The 27,705-nt window shown below is 48.4% G+C and overlaps 1 protein-coding gene across 1 annotated transcript in view; it reads right to left on the bottom strand.

Annotated features, from left to right (window-relative positions):
• LOC145361149 (anthrax toxin receptor 1-like) overlaps positions 1 to 27,350 on the bottom strand; it is a 183,817-nt gene extending 156,467 nt beyond the window's left edge. The window contains exon 1 of the mRNA XM_080216766.1: positions 27,153 to 27,350. Within this exon, the coding sequence (XP_080072892.1) occupies positions 27,153 to 27,268 (116 nt within the window). The 5' untranslated portion in view covers positions 27,269 to 27,350. The remainder of the gene's footprint in view (positions 1 to 27,152) is intronic.
• Between the last annotated feature and the right edge of the window lie 355 nt (positions 27,351 to 27,705).

The following is a 27,705-nucleotide window of genomic DNA, read 5'->3' as shown; positions in this document are numbered from 1 at the left end:
TGTGGACAATGTGGCCCACCCATCACAACTGGTCAAGCGTGAGCAGTGCCTCAGTCCAGGGGATATTGGCATGGGAGAGAACAGTGACCCAAGCTGGGAATTAAACTCGGGTCCCTGACACTGTGAGGCAGCAGTGTTGTGCCTAACCTGTCAGTGGATTTATGGGATTTTACAGAGGCATCATTGGTGATATTGTATGGATTCTAATTAACTATGGAGTGCCAGCGGTGGAGGATGTACAAGTTGGGTCTGTTTTGGCTAATGAAATAAATCAGATCAAACAAACTGAGTGGCATAGTAAAAGGGGAGGGGGCAACTGTCTGAAACAAAAAACAAAGCTTACAGGAAACTTAAAACAGACCAAAATATGATTAAACATATCAATCGTAAGACCCAGCCCCTGCGGTGCCCAGCAAGCTGGGAAGGTGCAAACAGCGCCCACGGACACCGCATGTTCTCTCTCCAGGGACACCCAGCCGTCAATGTCGCCGCAGCAGAGGGACAGACAGGCTCTGTTGCCCAGGACGTTGATGAAGGGAACCGCTTTATCTCTGATAGCGTCAGACTGCTTGGTTGGCTAAATCACCGGAGTCTTATCAAACACCAAACACATCAACTTGGACAAGGAGCAATGTTTTAACCAACTTCATGAAGCAGGAGAGATTGAGAAACAGCAAGGCTGAAGGAGGGAATTGTAGAAATAAGGGCAACAATGGTGAAGTGCTTAAAAGTTGTGGCGAGCCAGGATAACCAGCCTCCCATCCACTGACTCTGTCTGCACATCCTGCTGCCTCGGCAAAGCAGCCAGCATAATTAAGGACCCCCCACACCCCAGACATTCTCTCTTCCACCTTCTTCCGTCAGGAAGAAGATACAAAAGTCTGAGGTCACGGACCAACCGACTCAACAGCAGCTTTTTCCCTGCTGCTGTCAGACTTTTGAGTGGACTTACCTTGCATTAAGTTGATCTTTCTCTACACCCGAGCTATGACTGTAACACTACATTCTGCACTCTCTCGTTTCGCTCTCTGCGAACGTTATGTTTTGTCTGTATAGCGCACAAGAAACAACACATGCTTGCTAATAAATGTGACAATAATAAATCAAGTCAAATCAAATTAAACATTGGCCCAATCTTTGCTCGGCTGGAGTGTTCCAGGGTGTTATAGATAGTTGAGCAATGTGCAAGATTCAGGAGCTGGGTCATCGGATACTCTCCCTTTGTCTCTCTTATACATCATTGTCTCTGTGTTTGCTTCAATGATGCAATGAAATCTGGGGCTAAGTGACTTTGGCAGGACTCAAACTTAACATCTGGAAGATTACTGGTTAGCACGTCACCAAGGACTGTTGATTCAACAGTTATCAGCTGGGGTTAGTTTTACCAGCTTCATCTGTGAAGAAGACATACCGAGATAATCCCCTGCATTGTCAGCCAGATACCAATGCCATGGCCATTCTAGAAGCTCTGGAGCTGGCAGCTAACCGTGGCACACAGATCTTCAGCTTAAAGCGTTTGTTCTATCCAGAGCCATTCCTTAATGACATGTGGAGATATGATGACAGCGGCCCGAGGAAGAGGTCAAACAGGGCCGACACTTGGATTGTCAGAGGCTTTTTCCTAAGGTGGAAGTCTCAGTTATCAAGGGGGCACAGGTTCAAGGCGAGATGGGGGGGTGGAGTTTAAGGGAGATGTATGGGAGGAGATTTTCACGCGGAGAGTGGTGGATGTCTGGAACGTGCTGCCAGAGGTGGTGGTGGAAGCAGGCACATTCACAACACGTCAGATACATCTGGAAGGGTACATGAATAGGGAGGGAACAGAGGGATACGGACCAAGTAAGGGCAGATTTTTCTTTTAGTTTAGAACATAGAACATAACAGCGCAGTACAGGGCCTTCGGCCCTCTATGTTGAGTTAGGGCGCCATGATTGGCACATGCTTGGAGGGCCGAAGGGCCTGTGTCTGTGCTGCACTTTTCTTTGTTCTTTGTTTTCAGCCCTTCTGGCTGAACAGACAAATAATTATTTCACCTGTGAGTTCTGTAACTCACACGCTAGCTTCTCCCACGCTTCATCGTGGAAATGGTCACGTTACCTGGTTATCCAACACCAATCACAGGTGAATGTGACTAGTCCTCGGGCTCTGACGTGTTGCTTGTGGAATTGAATAACACTGTCTACAGTCAATTGTTTTTTGGTGCGTGGCGTGCAGTTGATGTCGCATCTCTAGGTTTCCCACCTCATCCTAAGAATGGTTCCTAACCCATTCTGAACAGTTTGTACGGAAGCAGGGGTGGTCTCTTAGCTTGATGGTGGTCCAGGGGTAAGGGGATGTCCAACGCCGGCATCTCCACATCAAGGGATGTTTGTGCCAGACCATCAGGATGCAGATTGCCATGGTGCGCACTTCTGCAACGGTTGGCCCTCAGCGCATGATGGAGCTCCAATGTGGAGCTTGTCCATGCGTCCTGACATGAGAGTGCTGTACGAGGATGTCCAAATACGGTACTTCTGTTTTCACAAGGGCTGTATCTTAATCAATGTTGTCATGGATTGATGTGTCTGTTATGAGGGACTTGGCAAGGATGGGGCTAACAAAGTGAACCCGTCATGTTGCTTTCCTCAGGAGCTGATGCAAGCCTCACTTGCCAGCCAAATCATAGAATCCCTCCCACGCAGAAGGAGGCCATTTGGCCCATCAAGCCTGCACCGACCACAATCCCACCCAGGCCCTATTTCCACAATCCCATGCATCTACCCGAGCTAATACCCCTGACACTAAGGGCCAATTTTGCAATGGCCAATCCACTTAATCCGCACACCTTTGGACTGTGGGAGGAAACCCATGCAGACTCAGGAAAAACATGCAAACTCCGCACAGACAGTGACCCGAGGCTAGGAATCGAACCCCGGGTCCCTGGCGCCATGAGGCAGCAGTGCTAACCGCACTGCCACCATATCCTTCAAGGCTTGACCAACTTGAGTCTGTGGTGCTAGTGCAGATCCTCCCTTGGGTATTGGCTAACTGGATCCCTAATCCAGAAGACATTCTATTCTCGTCTTTCCCTCAAAGCTCTCTCCGAATATTAGTCAAGTTGAGATGGGCAGGCAATCTGTTTGATCATTTTTGGCTTGCAGCTGGGAACATTTCATGTGGCCCCTTCCACTAAAAACGTGAAGTGGAACGGCATCATTTTGGAAATTACTTGTTGAGGGGATGCGGGCTGCATTTAGTTCTGGTCATGCCAGCTTTTCTCCCTAGAGTGCTGTGTAATGAAGACTGAATGGAGATATACATGTCCCACTTTGGATGACGTGTACTGGTGGAGCAGTTAGGAGGCGATAGTGTTACCTAAGAACATAAGAACTCGGAGCAGGAGTAGGCCATCTGGCCCCTCGAGCCGACTCCGCCATTCAATAAGATCATGGCTGATCTCTTCGTGGACTCAGCTCCACTTCGCCACCCGCTCACCATAACCCTTAATTCCCTTACTGTTCAAAAATGTATCTATCCTTGCCTTAAAAACATTCAATGGGGGAGCCTCAACTGCTTCACTGGGCAGGGAATTCCACAGATTCACAACCCTTCATGTGAAGAAGTTCCTCCTCAACTCAGTTCTAAATCTGCTTCCCCTTATTTTGAGGGTTGGCTTCTGAGGAGAGACTGAGTCGACTGGGGCTATACTCATTGGAATTCAGAAGAATGAGGGGAGATGTTACAGAAACACATAAGATTATGAAGGGAATAGAGAAGATAGAAGCAGGGAAGTTGTTTCCACTGGTGGGTGAAACTGGAACGAGGGGGCATGGCCTCAAAATAAGGGGGAGCAGATTTAAGACTGAGTTGAGGAGGAACTTCTTCACACAAAGGGTTGTGAATCTGTGGAATTCCCTGCCCAGTGAAGCAGTTGATGCGACCTCATTGAATGTTTTTAAGGCAAGGAAAGATAAATTTTTGAACAGTAAAGGAATTAAGGGTTATGGTGAGCGGGCGGGTAAGTGGAGCTGAGTCCACGGAAAGATCAGCCATGATCTTATTGAATGGCGGAGCAGGCTCGAGGGGCCAGATGGCCGACTCCTGCTTCTCATCGCAAGTGGTTTAAGAACTCTAAAATCGCAGTCAGATTGAGGAAGAAACTGTTTCAAGTATTGAGCAGTGCCGAAAGCGAACATCACAAGCAACTTGCCAAATGAATGAGATTGACTCTGTTTGGAGACTGGGAGCTGAGCAAATTGTTGGTATCACTCATTAATGATTGAGGTGTTCAGAGAGTATTTATGACCAAAGATGTGCAGGTTAGGCAGATTGGCCATGATAAATTAGTGTCAGGAGGATTAACAAATAACAAAGAAAATTACAGCACAGGAACAGGCCCTGTGGCTTACTCCGAGCCTGCACTGACCATGCTGCCAATATGAACTAAAGCCTTTCCAGGAACAATATCCCTGTATTCATATCCTATTCGTGTATTTGTCCAGGCACCCCTTAAATGTCACTGTTGTATCTGCTTCCACGACCTCCTCCTGCAAGGAGTTCCAAGCACCAAGTAGCAGGGTAAATAATGTGAGGTTATGAGGATAGGGCATGGGTGGGATTGTGGTCAGGAGAGTCCTGATGGGCCAAATGGCCTCCTTCTGCAGTGTAGGGATTCTATGATATGATCGGGTGACCTTGTGCAATGGGTGAGCTGGGGGTGGGGGGGGGGGGGGGGGGGGGGGGGGGAAGAGAAACGGGATGAGGGGGAGGGGCTATCAAGATGTTGGAAAATGTGGACAAATTCAAGGGTCAGAAGGGACTTCAATAAAATGGGGAATATTTACACAAATGGGAACTGGAGCATGGGAACAAAAAGAGATCTTCATTTATTCCACCTGCAGCTTCCCAAGCTCAGAGGCAGGCCATCTGTTTATTCGATGAATGATGTACAAGTCAGGCACATCACAATGGACCCATTATTTCCTGTTCGTGTTCAAAACATTCCTTGGCGGAGCAAGGAGGTTTGTGACTGGTCATTGTTTTGGGTGCTTCTTCAATACACGTCAAACTCCCTGTGAATCTGGGCGGGCGAGATAAGTGGAACACGTGGAGTTGCCACGTGGAGACGAGGGTTGCAAAAGGAAAGTTGACCTGACAGTCAAATGGGAGCCACCATTCTCCTCGTGCACCATGCGGTCATTACAGGCATTTAATCGACTCAAGCTGACCTTGATGCAATTCAAACTTAGCTGCCTCCTTTGACCCAAGCGTGTGGATTTGTGTACCTTGTGCTCAATTCTCTCAACTTCTTGTGTCTTGAAAAGCGTGCCTGCACAGCTACATAAACTGTTGGGTGATCTAAGCATAGCCTGCTGGTTCCATTGCGTGGCTTCATGTTGTGCATTCTGTGACATGCAGAACATTTTAGCTGACACTTTGAGATCATTAAAAGTGATCCCATTGATTAAAAATTTGACTGATGGAACACAACGTAAATACAACTGCCGTCACGTTCATCAGACAGCGTTATTTTGCTGTGTCTCAACTTTCCCCGTAATCCATGCTTACTTCCTCGAGAGTGTGACTACCTATATTCTTCATGTTAAAAAGTAGAATGGTGCACAGAGTCATGGAGGTTCACAGCATGGAAACAGGCCCTTCAGCCCAACTTGTCCATGCTGCCCTTTTTCTTTTTAACCACTGAGCTAGTCCCAACTGCCCATGTTTTGTCCATATCCCTGTATACCCATGTCACTGTCTAAATGCTTTTTAAAATGACAAAATTGTACCTGCCTCAACTGCTGCCTTTGGCAGCTCATTCCCGGCACTCATCACCCTCTGTGTGAAAACTTGGTGTATCTCTCCCTTCTCACCTTAAACCTATGCCCTCTAATTTATCTTTGGGGAAAGATGTTCACTATCTCACTGATCTGTGCCCCTCATTATTTTAAAGACCTCTATAAGATCATGCCTAATTGAAGGATGCTCATTGCAACATGTGGATTGATAACTTGTCGTTCAATTTGGAACAGAGAACAGCACAGGAACAGGCCCTTTAGCCCATTGTGTTGTGCCAAACATAACGTCAAAGGAAACTATTCCTTGCATTTTCACGTGTTTATCTAAAAGTCCTTTAAACGTCCCTATCGTATCTGTCCGCACCACCAACCCTGGCAGCACGATGCAGAAACCTACCACTCCGTGTAAAAAAAAAACTTGCCCCTCACATCTGCTTTGAACTTTCCCACTCTCACCTCAAGTGCGATCCCACCCTTGAGTATTTGTTCAATTGAATTGGGTTTGCTGGCACTGGATGTGTTAAATTATGGGTTGCCCTTCCGCGCTACCTCAAAGTCATGTGACCAAAAATGACATTTGAACAAATGGGTGGCACAGGGACCCGGGTTCGATTCCTGGCTTGGGTCACTGTCTGAATGGAGCCTGCACGTACTCCCCGTGTCTGCATGGGTTTCCTCCAGATGCTTCGGTTTCCTCCCACAGCCCAAAGATGTGCGGGCTAGGTTGATTGTCTAAATTGCCTCTTGGTGTCGGAGGGATTAGCAGAGGAAATGTATGAGGTTACGGGGAAAGGGCTAAGTGGGATTGTGGTCAGTACAGACTCAATGGGTTGAAAGACTTCCTGCTGCACTGCAGGGTTTCTAAGGTTTCTAATAAGGCAAATAAATCCACAAAGGAGGAAATGCTTCAGAACTTGTCTTCCAAATGAGTGAGTGGCTGACTGTTCTGCCTGTAATGATAATGGGGTAAACTGCATGATTCGGCAAACTAATTCTCAAACTAACATCTGTCCAATTCTCTGGAAGTGTCATATTGAACTGGTGCTGTCTAAAGCCAGTTGTTCGGCTGGTGCTAGCTTTTTTTTTCCACATGCTGTAGAAGTCAGGAATAAATGAAAAGAGAAGGAGATGTGTTTGGGGACAGTGTCAGTCCAATCGTTATCTTGACTTCTTCAATTCCTCATTTGTCTTTGCTAGGCTGAAGGGCACTGTGGCGCAGTGGTTAGCACTGCTGCCTCACAGCGCCAGGGACCCGAGTTTGATTCCCAGCTCGGGTGACTGTTTGTGTGGAGTTTGCGCGTTCTCCCTGTGCCTGCATGGGTTTCCTCCAGGTGCTCCAGTTCCTGCCCACCCTCAAGTTGTGCGGGTGAGGTGGATTGGCCATGCTAAATTGCCCCTTAGCTGTTTGGGGCACCAGCTTGGGTCAATGCATGGGGGTTACTGGGATGGGCCTGGGTGGGATGATGGTCGGTGCAGGCTCGATGGGCCGAATGACCTCCTCCTGCACCACAGAAGTCTGTGAATCTACGAAAGGAAATGACCTTCTGCCCTGCTAAATATATCCCAGCTGAGAACAATCTCCCATTTCTTCGTTTACAAGAAGCAGAAGAGGGTGTTTGGAGCATTGAGGAGAGGGAGCCTGCAATGTATTTTATTGGAGATTCATTAAGCCCAGCTGCATGTGGTGCTGTTAATGGGGGCCTTGTTCAAAGACAATGCAACCATACTGTTCAACCCTGGGCATCATTTTCCTCTTCTGTCTCCAAGGATGCTTGCAACTGTGCCATTGTCTGGTTGAAGAGCAGCAAAGGGCTGAGCCCATCAAAACACAAGTGGGTCTGTCTGAGGCTTCTCTGCGGCCATTGACAAAGAGCCTGCAAGTGTGGACATGACTGGTTCTACCCAACAAAAAAATAGGAAGGACTGGGAATCTCATACAAACTGAAAAATTCTAACAGGATAGATTGAGAAAATATGCTCCTGATGGGTGCGCAAGTCCAGAACGAGGGATCATAGCTTGAGGACAAGGGGTAAACTTTTTAGGATTGAGGAGAGGAGGAATGTCTTCACCCAAAAGGTGGTGCACGTGTGGAATTCACTTCCGTAAGGAAGCAGTCGAGGCCAAAACGTGTTTGATTTCAGGAGGAAAGCAGATATCGCTAAAGGGATCAAGGGATATGGGGAAAGAAGCGAGGGATCAGGATGTTGAATTTGATGATCAGCCATGATCAAAATGAATAGCAGAGCAGGCCTGATGGGCTGAATGGCCTCCGCCTGCGTCCGTTTGGGATGTTCATAGGACCTTTATTGCAGATCAAATGTGCGCCGACTTGTAACACTAATAAATGAACGTAAACAAAACTTTCTATAAAGGAAACAGCAAAGTCGCAAAATGCAAACCACCCACTCCAAAAGGAAGTCAGCGAGAGCCACGAGGCTACACTGTTTACTTTCACACACTACCTTGTGGTTTGTTTGACTGTGGCACAAGTCCCACGACACAAGATTTACACTGAATTACATTCCTCTAAACACCACTCCCTCTACTTGGATTGGGGTTTGTGCCTTCTGTACAGTTAGGTGCTGATGTTTACATGGTTGGAAAATATCACCCAGCACCCGACAGTGTACCAGAGAGGGGAGCGTGTGCGGGAAAATTCCAGTTTCACTCAAAGTTGTGGTGGTGATTCATAGAATGGAATCACTGAGTTTCAGCTGCACTTCCCTCCATCATGTTGCTGACACAACCAAGGAGTGAGCTCAACAAAGTGAATGTGGTGTTACAAATTGCCGATGACTTTCTCACTCTGAAACCATGGTGTTTGGCACTGGCCCATTTGCTGCCCTCGTTTTCCTTTCTTTCTACAGTAAGAAGTCTCAGAACATTAGGTTAAAATCTAACAGGTTAATCTGGAGTCACGAGCTTTTGGAGAGCTGCTCCTTCATCAGGTGAGTGGAGGTAGGTTCACAACCGTGGCATATATGGGCAAAGACACAATTGCAAGGTAATTGCAGATTGGAATGTGAAGAATGGTCATGAGACTTCTTACTGTGCCCACCCCAGTCCAACACCGGCATCGCCACATTGTTTCTGTCTAGAAGTGATGGTGATTCTGCTGGTCCATGTTTTTTTTCTCCCATGCCCCCGATTTGATGATGGATCTTCAGTGAGTTTCTACAGGCTGGAATGTTGTCTGGTTATTAACCATGTTGTTTGGTAACCTAGACAGAAATCAACCCATCATATAGATAGATAGATAGAACATAACAGCACAGTACAGGCCCTTCGGCCCTCAATGTTGTGCTGAGCTATGTCCAATCCCAAGATCAAGCTATCCCACTTCCTATCATTCTGGTGTGCTCCATGTGCCTATTCAATAACTGCTTGAAAGTTCCGAAAGTGTCCGACTCCACTATCACAGCAGGCTGTGCATTCCACACCCCAACCACTCTCTGGGTGAATAATCTACCTTGGTCATCCCTCCTATGTCTCCCGCCATGAACCTTATAGTTAGGCCTCCAAGTAGCAGCTACATCCACCTGAGGAAATAGTCACTGCACGTCCATTCTATCAATCTTTCTTATCATCTTGCAGAACTCTATTAAGTAGCCTCTCATCCTCCTCCACTCTGAAGAGAAAAGCCCCAGCTCCCTTGACCTTTCCTCATAAGACCTCCCCTCCAAACCAGGCAGCATCCTGGTAAATCACCTCTGCACTCTCTCCAATGCGTCCACATCATGTTGGCCTAATTTCTGATCCCAAAAATATTTGCCCTGCATCCACAAGCAGAAAAGTTTGCGGCCATTCCATTAATGCAATAACAGAGGAAGACAATTGCATGAGGGTGGTGAGAAGAATGTTTTAAGAGAAAAGTCAAATGAATCCAGAATTGAGTAACATTAGATATTGAAATTTCAGTGCAGGAGTAGATTATATAATTCCTCGAGCCTGCTGCACCATTCAATAATTCCACAGCTGATCCTCAGTGGCCCTGTCCATTTCCCAGCTCCCTTCAGAGATGAGCTTCTGATAAAACAATCTGTTGATTGTCTTGAAAGTGCTCAACAGCTGAGAGTGGGAATGATCTCCAAATCCTCACTGAAGCTCCAAATGTTATAATTTATTGCTTAACAAGAGATTAAAAAGAGTCCGTTCAAACTCTAAAAGCCAATCCTTTTTGGCATACTCATCCCATCAGTGAGGCACTTCCAGATTTGATCAACTCCGATTTGATTTATTGTCACACGTATTGTGATACAGTGATAAGTATTGTTCCTTGCACACTGTGCAGACAAAGCATACCGTTCATACAGAAGGAAATAAGAAGGTGCAGAATGTAGTGTTACAGTCATAACAAGGGTGCAGAGAACGATCAACTTAGTGCAAGGTAGGTCCACTCAAAAGTCTGACAGCAGCAGGGAAGAAGCCGTTCTTGAGTCGGTCGGTACGTGACCTCAGACTTTTAGATCTTTTTCCCCCCACAGAAGGTGGAAGAGAGAATGTCCGGGGTGCATGAGGTCATTGATTGTGCTGGCTGCTTTTCCAAGGCAGTGGGAAGAGTAGACAGAGTCAATGGATGGGAGGCTGGTTTGTGTGATGGATTGGGCTACATTCAGAACCTTCTGTAGTTTGTGGTCTTGGGCAGAGCCGGAGCCCATACCAAGCTATGATAGTACCAGAAAGAATGCTTTCTGTGAGGCATCTGTAAAAGTTGGTGACAGTCATAGCAGGCATGCCAAATTTCCTTAGATTTGAGAAATTAGAGGTGTTGGTGGGCTTTCTTAACTGTCAGCATGTGGGGGACCAGGACAGGTTGTTGGTAATCTGGACACTACAAAACTTGAAGCTGAGTCAATTCTGTGTTTGCTTGATTTAGCAACAAGGTTCTGATGAAAACAGGTCAGCGGTGCGATGCACAGGAAGTTTCTCCAATGAACTCCCACTTCCTTTTTGTGAGAGGAAGCACCTGAGGTCCAAAACCCCCTGCATCCTCTGCCATCCCAGCCTGGATCAGGAAGTGGCAACCACTGCCTCTGAGTCAGCCAGGAGACTAGTAATGATCTGTGACCACCAGAAATGTCTCATCATTCAGCACTGCAAACACGTGGTCTCAGAGAGAATGGGAGATTTGTCACTGCAATCTGTATTCAAGGGTGCAGAATTTGAAATGAGTAGCCTCAGAAGTGAAGATTGACGGGTGGCGCTTACAGTTACCGGGCAAAGGGAAAGGGAGAACCCGCAAAGATTTACCACTTAATTGCGATGGAGAGCAGTGCTTTGAGTGTCTTGCTTGATGCACGGTCTACAAGGATGTCCTCCTACAGCCACTTCCCCTTTGCCACACCATTATTGAGCCTGGAAAAAAATGACTGAAGCAACCTTTGAAGGCGCAGACGTCTCCTCTCCCTCTCAAGTGGGCTGCAACTTTGTGATGTGGATTGTGGTTGGGTTATGACAGGAGAGATGTGAGGGACCACAAAGCACTTGATTTCTCTAATTCCCTTTGAACGAACACATTAAAAAAAAAACGAAATGAGCTCCATCTGTTTCCTGTTTCCCCCCTTTACCTAGAAACCTTTGTATGTTTTCCTAATCCCCCAAGATGAGCAGTTGAGTGGAGCTCTGATGTAAAGTCACTGAGTTGTTTCCTCCCCACTCTCTATTGCGGGCAAGCCAGATCAGAGTTGGGTGGCTGAGAGCTCCCATCTCCGTTTCTCTCTCTCTTCTTACAGCGAAGATAGGAGCAGGAGGAGGCCATTTGGCCCTTCAAACCTGCTCTGCCATTCATCACGATCATGGCTGATTGTCCAACTCAATAGCCTAATCCTGTTTTCTCCCCATAACCTTTGATCGTAGTTGGCCCAACTGTTACACTCCGCCGCCTTTTGAATACATCCAATGTTTTGGCATCAACTACTTCCAGGGGTAACGAATTCCTCAGGCTCACCACTCTTTGGGTGAAGAAATGTCTCCTCATCTCCATCCTCAATGGCCTACCCTGAATCCTCAGTCTTTCAGGAGATTCCTTGCTCCCAATTGGACATTTTTCTTTCATGGGCACGTTCAGGTTGAAATAACCCTCTGTCCATCTTGTCCAGGGACTGACTGATGACTTCTGAGGCAAAGAGTTTGTGTTGATAGCTGAAGACATGGTCTTTGCAAGTGCCCTGTGAAGTGTTCCCAAAACACTTCACTGCCAATGGATGACTTTTCAAGTGTCGTCTCTGCGTGATAAGAGGAGCGCACAGCAAGATGCCACAACAGGATAAAAGTCCACTCAAGTGATGCTGTTTCCAGGGATCAATATTGGCTGGGACACTGGTAGGACCCGTGATATTTTCTGCCAAGGTGGGAAGTGAATTGAACAGCTCAACTGGAATGGCATCGCTCTGACAGTGCAGCACCCCCTCAGTCACCCACTCAATCACAGCCTCAACTCTGAGAACGGGCTCCGACCTGGAATTTGGAGCTCCAAGTCCACGGCTGGTCAGTCAAAGCTCTGAGAAAGGGGAGACAACGCTTTGTGATCTTTGGATGACTTTCAAATGCAGTCTTCATTCTGTAGGTGGAGCTGGTCCTTCAGACAGTGAGACAAAGATTCCAGGAGCAATACTGGCTTTTTTTAAAATTTCACTCATGGCATTGCAATGATCTGAATGCTGGAACAAGACCAATTTGTCTGAAAGATACCTTATCCAAAAATTGACTTTCCTCACAGCTCCAGCATTGCTGAAATCCCTGTGTGGGACACGAACCCATAATTTCATAGAATCCCTCCAGTTTCGAAGAGGCCATTAAGTCCATCTCGTCTACTCCAATTCTCTGATGAAGTATCTTAGCTAGGCCTTCTACCCTGCTCTACCCCCCATACATCTCCCATATCTAAGTCACCTGACCTCCACATGTTGGAACACAAAGGGGGAATTTAGCATGCCCAATCCAACCAACCTCAGAATTCCTACAGTGCAGAATGAAGCCATTTGGCCCATCGAGTCCACACCAGCCTAGATCCCACCCAGGCCCTATTCCTGTAACCCCAGATATTTACCCTGCTAATCCCCCTGACACTCGGGTCAATTTAGCATGGCCAATCCACCGAACCAGCCCATCCTTACAGCGTGGGAGGAAACCAGAGCACCCGGAGGAAACCCACACAGAAACGGGGAGAATGTGCCAACTCCACACTGACAGTCACCCGAGGCTGGAATTGAACCCGGGTCCCTGGCGCTGTGAGGTAGCAGTGCTGACCACTGTGCCACTGTGCACATCTTTGGATTGTGAGGGGAAACCGGAGCACGGGGAGGAGACCCACGCAGACACAGGGGAGAATGTTCGTGTGGTGGTTGCGCCCAAGGACAGAATTGAACGTGGGTCCCTGGCGCTGAGAAACAGCAAGTTAGATAGTGCGCTGCACCCACTGGATGGCTATGACAAGATTCTCAGTTACCTCTGTACCCCTTTCCTTCTCTGCGTTCATCCCCAACTATTCCTGCACTTCCTCCTGTGTAAAACACATATGTTAGCCATCCTTTGACTGTGCAGCCGTTTAATAAAACCACACGTTTCCCAGTACAAGCCACCTGCTCAATCTGAGCAATGTTTTACCGGCCAGGGATTTGAGTAGAGTTGTTAAAACGCCTGGTTCAATTCTCCAGCCCGGACTTCACCAAGAGCGAAGAGCCGAAGTCATCGTGAGGAGATTTCTCTCTGGAGCATACCTTCCAGGTGCTTCCTACTTCTCCACACTCAATCCATTGATTACAAACACACGTTGCCTGCTGGGAGAGGGGCCAAGAACTATCTTCAGCAGAGAGAGATATGAACCGCTCGTTGCTCAGGTCTTGAGGCTGCCAAGAATCTTGGAGTGACTGCGCTCTTTGTGTGTGAAAAAAACTCGTACATTGGGAATGTTGCCTGAGTGAGTTTGATTGATTCACCGTACGTACAATCCACTGGCTTACAATGAAGAGTTCTGAGATGCCAATGCAGATTGCTGCCGGCAGAGACATTGCAAAAAGACAAGGATTGAATTACAGCTTTGTGATATCTACATTCACACTAAACTTTTATCTTGTTGGGAGAATATTTCGGATTGCAGAAGAGTCAAGAACTGGAGACTAACCCTCTTAACGACACAACGGTACAGTGGTTAGCACTGTCATCTCACAGGGTCAGGGGCCCGGGTTCGATTCCTGGCTTGGGTCGCTGTCTGTGCGGAGTCTGCACATTCCTCCTCCTCTCCCCCCAGCCCCCCATATGTCCGTGAGAGTTTCCCACAGTCCGAAAGACCTGCTGGTTAGGTGCATTGACGATGCTAAATTCTCCCTCAATCTACCCGATCAGGCTCCATATCTGAACAAGACAACATCACTGTCTTCAGAAGTAAAACAGCTGACGAGCGGGATGATAGATATCGTGTTGGTTCAGATTTGCTCCTTCTTGGTAACATCTAGGAAAAATCCAGCTGTGACCACACTGACAAAAGGAAGTAACTATTTTTGATGAGCGAATTAGCTGACGGAGAGCTATAAGAGAACAGACACAGTGCATTGCAACTTCCACTGATGACTATGAAACCACTGCTGGGGAATCCCATCCGATTCATTCACTTCCTTAAGGGAAGGGAATCTGCCATCCTTTCCCTGCCTGGCCTCCAGAACCACAACAATGTGACTCCAGAACCACAGCAATGTGGTTGACTCTCAACTGACATCCTGGGGTAACGAGCGATGGGCAATAAATGCTGGCCAGCCAGTGACACCCATGTTCAATGAACAAAGGAAAAATGCAGTGTGTTTGGATAGATTTTCAGACCACGATGAAATCCAGGAGTATACGGCTCACAGGTCAGTTGCAGTCCAAGTTCCAAATGATCATCTGACCTTTCAATCTGAAATGTACAAAGATTCGTGTGCACAAGTGTGCAGTAAACTCACTGACAACATGAGAATCATATCGCATGATGGTTAAAATTCAGAACATCGTCAAATTGGCAAAGGACAGGGGGAGCGCGGAGGCACATTGGTAAGCACTGCTGCCTCAGTGCCAGGGACCTGGGTTTGATGCCCGGCTTGGGTCACTGACTGTACAGAGTCTGCACGTTCTCCACCCTTGTCTTCATGGGTTTCCTTTGGGAGCTCCGGTTTTATCCCACAGTCCAAAGATGTGTTGCTCAGGTGGTGCCGTGAGGCAACAGTGCCACCGTGGCGCCCATAACATTGGCCGAGGTGCTGGGTGGGAATACACCGATCTCCTTCCAAACAGTGCCACCGGATTAGTTAATTACAGCAGGTAGAACCTCCGCTTGACCCTGACAGTGAAGCACTACCGTTTGCCGCGTGCGGGAGCGCCTGCCTGAAATTGAGAGCTCTGCAGCCGGAGTGGAGAAGGAACAGAAAGAGCTACTAACCGAGCCACAGCTGAACGAGGAGGCGATGTTGCCGTTTGTACAGCGTGGAATCCCACCTCAAACCAAAGCTTTCCGAAGATATCTCACACCGCTGTCAGTGTCAGCTTTCACAGGTTCCCAACACAACCACATTCCAACATATTTCACACCGGCGTGTCACTCCAACGTGTGAAACTGAGCTCACATTTATACAAGTGGCAGAAGCAGAGAAACATGTCGCAATCTCGCCACTGAGAGGCTGAAATTTCTTTTGATAAACTGCTTTCTTTTGGAAACAGTAACTTCATTGCACTGTTAATGCAAGACGACTTGTGACTAATAAATGAATAAAACTTAAAATTTTTGCGGCACAGCCCTTCTCAGAGAGGATTAATTATTACTGATGTCAAGACTTGGGTGGGGGAACATGGCTCGACTTGGGATTACGCAGTTACAATAACATAGTGTCATTCCAAACCAATAACTTCGCAAATCCTTTCCCCATCCACCAACTCTGATGGGACAGATGTCATCCCCATGGGGTGGCATGGTGACAGTGGTTAAGCACTGCTGCCTCACAGTGCAAGGGACCTGGGTTCGATTCCCGGCTTGGGTCACTGTCTGCGAGGAGTCTGCACGTTCTCCCCGTCTCTGCATGGGTTTCCTCCCGGTGCTCCCGTTTCCCCCCCCGACAAAAGGCACGCTGATCAGGTGCGTTGGCCACACTAAATTCTCCCTCGGTGTTGTCTGCACAGGTGCCGGAGTGTGGCGACTCGGAGATTTTCACAGTAACTTCGTTGCAGTGTTAACGTAAGCCGACTTTGACACTAATAACAAATGAACTTTATAAATCTGGGCCTCAACTGGGAAGGGGCTGTCAGCACAAACCCCAAAGCTTGACTCAATTTTTGTGACTTTCGCTGGGAGACAAGAGAGTCAAACTCTCACTTGGATTGTATCACAGTAGACCAAGGGGATGTGATAAGACTTGCCACTGGGCAAGACGGTGTTGGGGCAAAGCAACTTCTTGAAAGCTGTGTCCAGCATACCTTCCGTTCTAACTTCACTCTCATTTTATGTTTCTAAGACTTCACTCGAACTCTTTTGCACCCTAGCTATGATGGTAACACCGCATTCTGTACTTGCTTGTTTCCTTCTCTATGAATGGTATGCTTTGTCTGTACAGTACACAAGAAACAATACTTTTCACTGTATGCTAATAGAATCATGAATAATGCAGTGGAGAAGGCGGCCATTCGGCCCATTGAGTCTGCACCGACCACAATCCCACCCAGGATCTATCCCCATGACCCCATGTATTTTACCCTACCTAGTCCCCCTGATGCTAAGGGACAATTTCGCATGGACAATCCATCCAACCCACACATTTTTGGACTGTGGGAGGAAACTGGAGCACCCGGAGGAAACCCACGCAGACACAGGGAGAGAATGTGCAAACTTCGCACAGTGACCCAAGCAGGGAATCGAACCCAGGTCCCTGGCACTGTGAAGCAGCAGTGCTAACCACTGTGCCACCCTGAGTACATTGTGCATATGACAAAAATGAATCAAATCAAATTTGTCACCTATCTCCCAGTGAACCACAGCAAAGAGCAGTGTCCAGTGCACAGGATTAGAGCCTGCTGCAGCCTGTCCAACCTGCTACACCACTACCCTTCCAGCACAGAGCACAAACCCATTAAATACTTGAGCAGTACAGACTGTGAAAGCTCTCAGTAACTTTCCCAGCAATATCATATTTTCCACTGACCCCTCGGTGAAAGTGATGAGATTATGGTGCTGCAACACCGCATCGATGCCAAGCTGTAAGCGTCAACCCCGGAGAAGAAACTGTGCGGCGATTCTTCTCACCTGCTCCCACATTTCACACTCCTGCCTGCAGTTTGCAGCCAAACGTGAAGGGGCCTCGGATCAAAGACTGGACATTTCCAGCTCGGCAGAAAAGGAGTATCACAGACACAGGGGCTGAAGTGGGGGGGGCTAGTTTACATTATTCTTCGCCAAACATTGTTGAATTGCTAAGTTATTAAGGAGGCAGTGACACCCACCACCCTCCCCGCAACCCCTGCACGACACTGAGCTGAACGTTACGTCTTCACTGTCTACAAAACACGGCAAGGCGTGTTACAGGGAAAACACCCACTCAACTCCGGGCAGAGAAAGTCTTGTGGAAGAGTTTTGAGAAAACCTTTGGAAGAAGAAAAGGAAGGTGGGAAGGGGGGGGGTGGCGGCGGCAGGCAGGGCGCGGGGGTGGGGTGGGGTGGTGAAGTAACAGGGTTCAGTACGGGCTATCCAGAAGGGAGCTTTGGCTCGCTGCACAAGTGCTTGGGGAAGGAGTAGAGTTCGGAGGGCAGTCATTTACGTCTAACGGCAGCCGGTCACTCCCATCACGCCATCGGTCTCAAACAAACAGTTCAGGGGCGGCACGGTGGCACAGTGGTTAGCACCGCTGCCTCACAGCGCCAGGGACCCGGGTTCGATTCCCAGCCTCGGGTCGCTGTCCGTTACCTTCGCCCTGTGCCTGCGCAGGATTCCTCCGGGTGCTCCGATCTTTATCCCCCCCACACAAGGCGAAAGACGTGCTGGTTAGGGTGCATTGGCCGTGCTAAATTCTCCCTCAGTGTACCCGAACGGGCACCAGAGTGCGGCGATGAGGGGATTTTCACAGTAACCTCATTGCACTGTTAATGCAAGACTACTTCTGACTAAGTTCTTGCAGCACTGCCCCTTCTGAGAGAGGATTAATTATCACTGATGTCAAGACTTGGATGGGGGTATGGCTTGACTTTGGATTACGCAGTTACAATAACATGCGGTCATTCCAAACCAGTAACTTCACAAAGCGGCACACATGTGAAGTCCACAAATCACTGCAGTAATCACGTTAAGCGTGTCATTTAGCACTTTTGAGTCATACTGTTCTGCAGTCCCCCAGGCAGGGCTCAGCTCCATTCACATCCAGCCAGCAATTTTACAGTTGCAGGTAGCTGCTACCCTGAAGCACAGTCATGTATTTGTGTGGACAAGTCGCTGTCTATCTTCAACTGAAATGGGCTGCTTATATTTGGTGTGGCTACGTGAAACGTACTGACATTTTGGACCAGGCAAGTTAACAAGAACAACCAAAGCTATCAACGAAGATAGCAAGACAAGGGCAGACATGGCGGCACAGTGGTTAGCACCACTGCCTCACAGCTCCGGGGACCCAGGTACAATTCCCAGCCTCGGGTCGCTGCCTGTCTCGAGTTTGCACATTCTCCCAGTGTCCACGTGGGTTTCCCCTGGGTGCTCCGGTTTCCTCCCACACTCCAAAAGTGTGTGTGGGTTAGGTGGATTGGCCATGCTAAATAGCCACTTACTGTCCCAGTATGCATGGGGCGGGGGGGGGGATGGTGGAGTTAACGGGGTGAATGGTGGGATTACGAGGATAGGGCTGGGTGGGATTCTTGTCGATGCAGACTCGGTGGGCCGAATGGCCGCCTTCTGCACTGTTGGGTTTCTATGAAGATGGCGGGATGACTTGAAGGAGCAAAAGAAACAGGAGTAGCCACACAGTCAGATTCCTAAAATTCACAACCCACGTTCAGCTCTTCCCAGTGGTATCCTGAGGCGATGGCGGGGATTTTCCGGTCCTGAATTCCCACTCAGTGTCAGCCGACCTTGGGCTGGCCCAGCCGATTTTTCTGTCCCACCTGCGGCACCAGCGGGGGAAAAAACAACCTCTCCTTGGCATTTGCCCTCACAAGCCCCCTCAGTTTGACGTGAGATTATCTCACTGTTCAAAACAGAGGTAAGAATTAACCTATCCAACTCAATTTTTCATCACAGGGCCAGCCTCTCATCCCACAAATCAACCTCATGAGTCTTTGCTACACCAAAGCACATATGTCTGTCATCTCATAAGACCATGAGACATAGGAGCAGAATGAGGCCATTTGGCCCATCAAGTCTGCTCTGCCATTCAATCATGGCTGATAAATTTCTCAATCCCGTTCTCCTGTAATCTTTGTTCCTCATAACAATCAAGAACTTATCCATCTCTGTCTTCAGTGCACTCAATGACCTGACCGCCACAGCGTTCTGGGGCACTGAATTCCACATGTTCACCACCCTCGGGCTGAAGAAATTCCTCCTCATCTCGGTTCCAAAGGGTCAGCCCTTTGTTCTGAGGCTCTGCCCTCGCATCCCAGTTTCTCCGACTGATGGAAACGTCTTCCGCACGTCCACCCTACGCAGGCCTTTCAGTATTCTGTAAGTTTCAATGAGATTCCCCAACCCCCACTCCCCTTATCCTGCCAAAGGAGACCAACATTGTACACATGACTCCAGGTGTGGTCTCAACAAAGCCCTGCACAAGTGGAGCGAGACTTCCTTGTTCTTGCACTCTCAATCCCCTACAACGTGTCATTCTGCCTCCCAAATTTCTTTCTGTGCCTGCACGCCAACTTGGTGAGTTTCTTGGACAAGAACGTGCAGGTTAGGTGCATTGCTCTGCTAAATTGCCCCTTGATGTCCCGGGATGGGTAGGTTAGGGGGGGATTAGTGCGGTAAATATATGGGGTTACAGGGATAGAGCCGAGATGGGATTGTTGTCAGTGCAGACTCAATGGGCTGAATGGCCTCCTCCTGCATTGTAGGGATTCTATGATTCTAAGGACACCCAAATCTATCTGAACATCAACATTTAAGAGTTTCTGATAACCCACAAAGTTTACTGAGTTTTCTATTCTATCCCAAAGCAATAAAAGAAAAACACCTTGGCCAGAATTTTACTGGCCCATCCGCCATGGAAATCATAGTGGGCAAGGGGCGAACCATGGAAAGGCCCATTGACTTGGGCAGGATTTTACGGTTTTGGGACGAGCGAGGCTGGAAAATTCTATCCCTTGCCTTCACAGTGTTGTTGTTTTAATGCACCTTAATTGGCCTTTGAGCATTGGCAGCCAAGAAGGAAAGTTCTCTGGCAGACACCTGCAGTGTGAATTGGGGAGTAATGGAGTAGGGAGGGCAGGGAAGGAAAGCATAGAGCGAGAGAGAGGAGCCCAGAGGGTAGGATAGAATGGATCAATGACATGGGCGATACGGCTGCACAGTCGTCAGCACTGCACCTTCCTTGTGCCAGAGACCCAGGTTCAATTCCAACTTCAGGTGACCGTCTGTGCGGAGTTTGCACGTTCTCCTCACATCTGCGTGGGTTTCCTCCAGGTGCCCCGGTTTCCTCCCACAGTCCAAAGATGTGCAGGTTTGGGTGATTGGCTCTGCTAAATTACTCTTACTGTTAGGAGGATGAGCTGAGTAAATACGATGGGTGACGGGGATAGGGTGGGATTGCTGTCAGGGCAGGCTCAATGGGCCGAATGGCCTCTTTCTACACTGTAGGGATTCTATGACATTGCCACGTCAAAGGGAGATATTGATCAAAATGGAGAAGAGTGCATGTGAGAATAGATGGCAGGGTGAGCACTGAATAGAGCTTGGGATGAGGAAGTCACAGGCCAGATCTGAGAAGCAGGATGAGAACGGCAATATAATTTTCTGCAAGGTTTGATGGTGCCACGATTAACTTGAATTCCACTTGGTGTTATTACAACTGGACCCCAACCCAGATCCATGAAATGGTATCCCCTCGAAGCCACGTGCTTTCGCAACCTGAGCACAAATGAATAAGTCTAGGGACAGATGTCGTGGCATTGGAGGCAGTTCAGAGAAGGTTCACTAGATTGATTCCAGAAATGAGAATGAATGTTGTATGAAGAGAGATTGAACAGTTTAGGTCTGCACTCTCTGGGAGATTGTGGGAGATCAAATTGAGGGATACAAGATGATAAAAGGTACGGATAAAGTAGACATGGAGCAGAGGCTTCCTTTTGTGAGGCGTTCGAGGGACGAGAGGTCATACTACATCCAGACATAGACACGCACACACACACACAGAGACACGCACACACACACACAGAGACACAGACACGCACACATACACACGCACACATACACACACAGACACGCACACACACATGTGCTATGACCCAAATTCTGGAACGTTGTCGCGATGCCAACATTTTTGTTTGTGAGGTATTTAAGCAGTGAGGGAGCTAAATCGTTGCCAAACAGCAGCTCATGTTCAGATCTGGAAAGTAACTTTTTTTTCCTAAGCTTTATCCCGATCTCCATCTCGGGGACCCTCTCTCAAACCCTGTGATCCTTTGTTGTGCTGAGAGAAGGAAGGCTTCCGGGCGTCTTGTTCTTTTCCAAAGTTAAGAAAGGATACAATTTAATCAGAAGCAGTTCGGAGAAGATTCACTTGACTGATACTTGCGATGCAAGGGTCATCTTTATGAGGGAAGTTTGGAGAGTGCTGGGCCAGAGTTGAGAAGATTTTTGAGAGGCAATCCTTTTGAAATGTGAGAGATAGTGACAGGAAGGATGCTGACAAGATGTTCCCCCTAATGGGAGTGATTATTAGTGGTGGGACTGTCTAAAAATAAGGGGTCTCCCATTTAAAACATTTATTTTTCTCTCAGAATTCTAAGATTCTGAAATCCTTTCCCTCAAGGAGCAGTGGAAGCAGAGTGTTTGAATATTTCTGAAGGCAGATTGAGAGAATTTAAGGCAGGATTTTAAGGAGTGTGTGTTTCTATGAGGGTTCTGAATCCTTGGAACTCACTGCAGAGAGTCTCTACGTTATTTTTGTGGACTTGTTAGTGTCACACGTCGGCTTACATTTACACCGCAATGAAATTACTGTGAAAGTCCCCCAGTCACCACACTCCAGCGCCTGTTCAGGTGCAAGGGGGGAGAATTCAGCACAGCCAATGCACCTAATCAGCACGTCTTTTTGGAGTGTGGGAGGAAACCGGAGCAACCGGAGGAAACCCACGCAGACACAGGGAGGACATGCTGACCCCCCACAGACAGTGACCCAAGACAGGAATCAAACCACTCTGCCACCATGCTGCCCGGTGCAGGAGGCGGCTATTTGGCCCATCGGACCTGCACTGACAAAAATCTTACCCAGGTTCTCTTCCCATAACGTTCCCCCACACACCCCCCACCTCAAAGTATTTACCCGACTAATATGCCTGACAATTTCACATGGCTAATCAACCTAACCTGCACATCCATCTTGGTCAGAGCAGTGGGGGCAGGACCATTGAATATTTTGAAGGCAGAAGTAGATCAATTCCAGCGTCAGCCGGAATCTAAGGTTATTTGGAGGTGACAGAAATGAGGAGTTGAGGTCACATTCAGAGAGGTCATGATCTTATTCAATGGCGAAGCAGGCTCGAGGGGCAGAATGGCCTACTCCTGCTCTGAATTCATATTGGTATCAAAAAAATAATGTTGATTTTTGGACACTCATAAGTTTGACTGAACTGTATCACGTGAGCGTACCTTTCAGAATTTGTTTTTCAAAATCATGCAGCTTACAGCTTCAGTGATGTCCCTGGGGGTGGAGCTCAGCTGTGACAGTCAGGTAATCTGGGTTTTTTTGCCTTTGGGCTTTCACTGTGGGGAGTGCGTTTTGGAAGCTGTCTCCCTCCCTGTTTGTCTCTTTAAGAAGCTGTGTTTTGGGAAACAGATTCAACTACAACCCCTTCTGAGGTTCTTCACAAGGGATTGTCAGCATTCAACCCAGGAAGTGGGATTCCTGTAACAAGTGGGCATAAACCTGTGCTGGATTGTGTTTATTTGGAGGGTTTTGTGCATTGGATGTTGGTTGGGACACATTAGACATATTTCCTTAAGAGTTATACATTGTTGTGGTTGCTGTGTTTCTTGTTTGTAATTGTTAAAAGTTCTTTGTAACTGTCATACTGTACATGGCAACAATGTTCTTAATTAAACTTTGTTTTTGATAAAAACTCCTCGTGGGTCAGTTGAATGGAGTGAAATGCTCATCCTAGCCAGGTTCAAAGTGAAACGTTACAGGTCAGGTCAGCTTCACGCATCACAAAGGTTGAAGTATCCAACCTTTGTAACACCTGGTTTCCAGCCCATGGAAATTATACAAAGCAAAGGCACAGTTGACTACAAGTCTCCTCGAGTAAAAATTTAGTCTTACTTGAGAAATCCAACTCAAGCCAATTGATGTCAACAGACTGACCTTTGTCAAAATGGGAAAGTTCCAAGAGGGAACAGACTTTGTTTCTACAGCGCTTGGGGCTAGGGAGTAGAGGAGGGGGAGGAAGGTGGGATCAAGGTATTGAATTTGATCATCAACCATAACAATGAACGGCAGAGAAGGCTTGGTGGACCGAATGACCCACTCATCCTTCTCATTTCTATGACTACCTCACCTTCAAAGATGTCAAGAAAAGAGAGACTGCAGCAATAAATCAGACAGATTTGTCCCCCTCCATTCTGCATGGCCAACATGACATCAATGGTCTTCACTAGGCTTCATATTATGATTTTTTTACTCATTCGTGGGACTTGGGTGTCACTGGCGAGGCCAGCATTTATTGTCCATCCCTAATTGCCCCTTGAGAACATGGTGGTGAGCTGCCTTCTTGAATCGCGATGCGGAGATACCAGCGTTGGACTGGGTTAAACACAATAAGAAGTCTCACAACACCAGGTTAAAGTCCAATAGGTTTATTTGGTAGCAAAAGACGAAGGGGCAGCAATCGCTCTGAAAGCTGGTGGCTTTTACTACCAAATAAACTTGTTGGACTTTACCCTGTTGTGAGACTTCTTACTGTGTTCTTGAATCGCTGCAGTCCATGTGCTGTGGGTTGACCCACAATGCCGTTAGGGAGCGAATTCTAAGATTTTGACCCAGCGACTGTGAAGGAATGGCGAGATATTTCCAAGTCAGGATGGTGAGTGGCTTGGAGGTGAACTTGCAGGTGGTGGCGTTCCCATGGATCTGCTGCCCTTGTCCGTCTGGACGGAAGTGGTCTTGGGTTTGGAAGGTGCTGTCGAAGGATCTTTGGTGAATTGCTGCAGTGCATTTTGGAGATGGTACACACTGCTGCTACTGAGTGTTGGTGCGGAGGGAGTGGAGGTTTGTGGAACCTTTTAGTTGTTGCCCCCCTTTTGAGATTTTGTATTCTTGCAAATCTGGGTTGATGAGGATAGGATGAAAATCTTCAACAACGTGTGACCTTTTTCAGCAATATTCAAGTCCAAGCAAGCAATGTACCAGAAAGCTTTTCCAATGAACTTGCACTGGCTTGGTAGGCTGCATGGCCACTTCCTGTACCGTTCCATCCAAAAATACTTATTGGAGGGCAGGTATTCAAAGAATCCCGACAGTGCAGAAGGCGGCCATTGGGCCCATCAAGCCTGCATCAACAACAATCCCACCGAGGCCTTATCCCCCATAACCCCACGTATTTACCCTGCCTAATCCCCCTGATGCTAAGGAGCAAGTTAACATGTCCAATTAACCTTGCCCACACATCTTTGGATTGTGGGAAGAAACTGGACAACCCGCAGGGAGAAAACAGGATTAGGCTATTGAGTTGGACAATCAGCCATGATCGTAATGAATGGCAGAGGAGGCTCGAAGGGCCAAATGGCCTCCTCCTCTCCTATCTTCTTTGTTTCTATGTTGAACCTGAGGAGCTGGGGGAAGAATGTGCAGACTCCACACACACAGTCACCCAAGGCCGGAATTGAACCTGGGTCCCTGGCACTTTGAGGCGGTGGTGCTCACCACCGTGCCACCCTTCGTAGATCCAAGCAGGGTGAAAATGAGAGGCGTTGGAGTGTTTGAGCCAATTCAAAAGATTCGTCTTCACCTTCTTCCATTCACATTGCCTTGTCTTTGTTTACCAACAATGAAGCTGAGACCCATTCCCAGATCAAACCTGGAGCCGGTTCCTCGTTTTTTTTGGCCCGTTGAAGGCTCTTTTGTCAGAGAGCACAGTTAAAACCAGGACAAGGGGGCGGAGGGAACACTGCTTTTGGACGGTTTTCACTGGTCGAAACATGAATTGACAACACTTCTCCCTTTTGTTTTGAGGCACAGCAAAATAGAAATGACCTAATGTGGTAAACAGATGTTGAGGGGTAAAGCTTGAATAAGAGACTTTACAATAACTGACTTGTCTGCACAAATACTTGCCTCGGAGAATTATGTACGACCGTTCCAAATGATAAATAGACAGCGGAAAGCTTTGCTTTCAGCGAAGTTTTTCAAAACTAAATTCTCATTGGAGTGTGTGGCGATAAGGGGATTTTGACAGTAACTTCACTGCAGTGTTAATGTGAGCCGACTTGTGACACTAATAAGCACACTTTAAATGAGAAAGTAATGTAACCTTGCATGGGGAAGAGAATAAATATAAATCTGGGGATTCTTTCACCTTGGTTTTAGGTTTCAGCATTGGTCGTGGGAAAGTGGAGGATTACTGAGCCCACACAAATCTGTCCTTGCTGTTATTTTAAATGAGCGAGCGGAATGGAGAGGGACAAAAACTGTAACAGCTGGTCTATTTTAAAGCTTCTTCTTCTGGTTTCCAGCTCGCCAATTTTCCAATCCAAGTTGGGTTTGGAGAGCAGTCCTGCTGGAGTTTGCGACTTCAGCCCTGTTTCTGAAGGGAGGGGGGGAGGGGGGGGCGTGGGGAGGGGGGTGGGGAGGGGGGGGTGGGGGAGGGGGGGAGGAGGGGGGGGTGGGGGAGGGGGGGAGGAGGGGGAGGGGGGGGAGGGGGGGAGGAGGGGAGGGCGAGTTTTGATCCATTTGTTGACAGATGCGATGGGCAGGATTGTGAGGAAGGAAGCTGCAGTCTTTTAGGGATTCAGAGAGGGAGATGTGGAAGAATGGGGGGGAAGAAGAGGAGGCATGTGGGGGGGGGGGAAGAAGAGGAGGCATGTGGGGGGGGGGGAAGAAGAGGAGGCATGTGGGGGGGGGGGAAGAAGAGGAGGCATGTGGGGGGGGGGGAAGAAGAGGAGGCATGTGGGGGGGGGGGAAGAAGAGGAGGCATGTGGGGGGGGGGGAAGAAGAGGAGGCATGTGGGGGGGGGAACAAGAGGAGGCATGTGGGGGGGGGGGAAGAAGAGGAGGCATGTGGGGGGGGGGGAAGAAGAGGAGGCATGTGGGGGGGGGGGAAGAAGAGGAGGCATGTGGGGGGGGGGGAAGAAGAGGAGGCATGTGGGGGGGGGGAAGAAGAGGAGGCATGTGGGGGGGGGGGAAGAAGAGGAGGCATGTGGGGGGGGGGGAAGAAGAGGAGGCATGTGGGGGGGGGGAAGAAGAGGAGGCATGTGGGGGGGGGGAAGAAGAGGAGGCATGTGGGGGGGGCGAAGAAGAGGAGGAATGTGGGGGGGGGGAAGAAGAGGAGGCATGTGGGGGGGGGGGAGAAGAGGAGCAATGTGGGGGGGGGGGAAGGTGGGGGAGAAGAGGAGCAATGTGGGGGGGAAGAGGAATGTGGGGGGGAAGAGGAATGTGGGGGGGAAGAGGAATGTGGGGGGGAAGAGGAATGTGGGGGGGAAGAGGAATGTGGGGGGGAAGAGGAATGTGGGGGGGGAAGAGGAATGTGGGGGGGAAGAGGAATGTGGGGGGGAAGAGGAATGTGGGGGGGAAGAGGAATGTGGGGGGGAAGAGGAATGTGGGGGGGAAGAGGAATGTGGGGGGGAAGAGGAATGTGGGGGGGAAGAGGAATGTGGGGGGGAAGAGGAATGTGGGGGGGGAAGAAGAGGAGGAATTGTGGGGGGGGAGCGGGAGGCAGAGATGTTGGCACATCTGGACTGACTGCAGAAGAGCTCAGAGAGTCAAGAAGCTGCCAAAAAAAACCCAATTCCTCTCACACACCAAACCCACTCTCTCTAAACAAAAGCTTTTTTCCCCCACCCCCCTTCCCCCAGTCCAGGGGCCAAAACAAAACCAACACCAATGTTATCATCCTCAAAGAAGCGAAGCGGACAATATTTAACGTCAGTTAAACAAAACTTTTGTCAGAACTTTTTCACCGCACCGCCCCCCCTCCTCCATCTCTGTGAAGTAAAAGAATGGAAATACTCACTTGTCCAGGACAAAGTAGAGATCGAAGCCCCCATAGCAGGAGGAGCTGTCTTCGTTTTGGTCACCCTGAGCTTGACACAGAGACAGGAAGATTCCCAGGCAGAGATACCTCAGCATAGCAATGATCCTGCAAGCAAAGCGGAGGGAGCGAAGTCGCTGCAAACTTTTCCGCGGACTGAGATGATCCAATTCTCTGTGTGTGTGTCTTCAGCCAGACTCACTGTGTGTGTGAGAGAGAGAGTGTTTAATTCTCACTGTTTGTGTGTGTGTGAGAAAGACTGTTTAATTCTCACTGTTTGTGTGTGTTTAATTCTCAGTGTGTGTGTGAGAGTGTTTAATTCTCAGTGTGTGTCTGATCCTCAGTGTGTATGTGTCTAATTCTCACTGTGTGTGTGAGAGAGAGAGTCTGATTGTGTGTCCACACCTGGCTCTGTGTGCAGCTGCAGTGGCGCTGATTGCAGAGGAGAAGCGCACAGCTCCCTCCCTGTCTCTCTCTCTCCCCCTCCCTGTCTCTCTCACTCTCTCCTCAGCCAAACTCTTCCCCAAAAAAAAAC

This window comes from Carcharhinus amblyrhynchos, chromosome 34 (assembly GCF_965287045.1).
Source record: "Carcharhinus amblyrhynchos chromosome 34, sCarAmb.v2.hapA, whole genome shotgun sequence".
Taxonomy (NCBI): domain Eukaryota; kingdom Metazoa; phylum Chordata; class Chondrichthyes; order Carcharhiniformes; family Carcharhinidae; genus Carcharhinus; species Carcharhinus amblyrhynchos.
The sequence above is the reverse complement of the archived record's forward strand: the minus strand, read 5'-3'. Positions and strand labels throughout refer to the sequence as shown.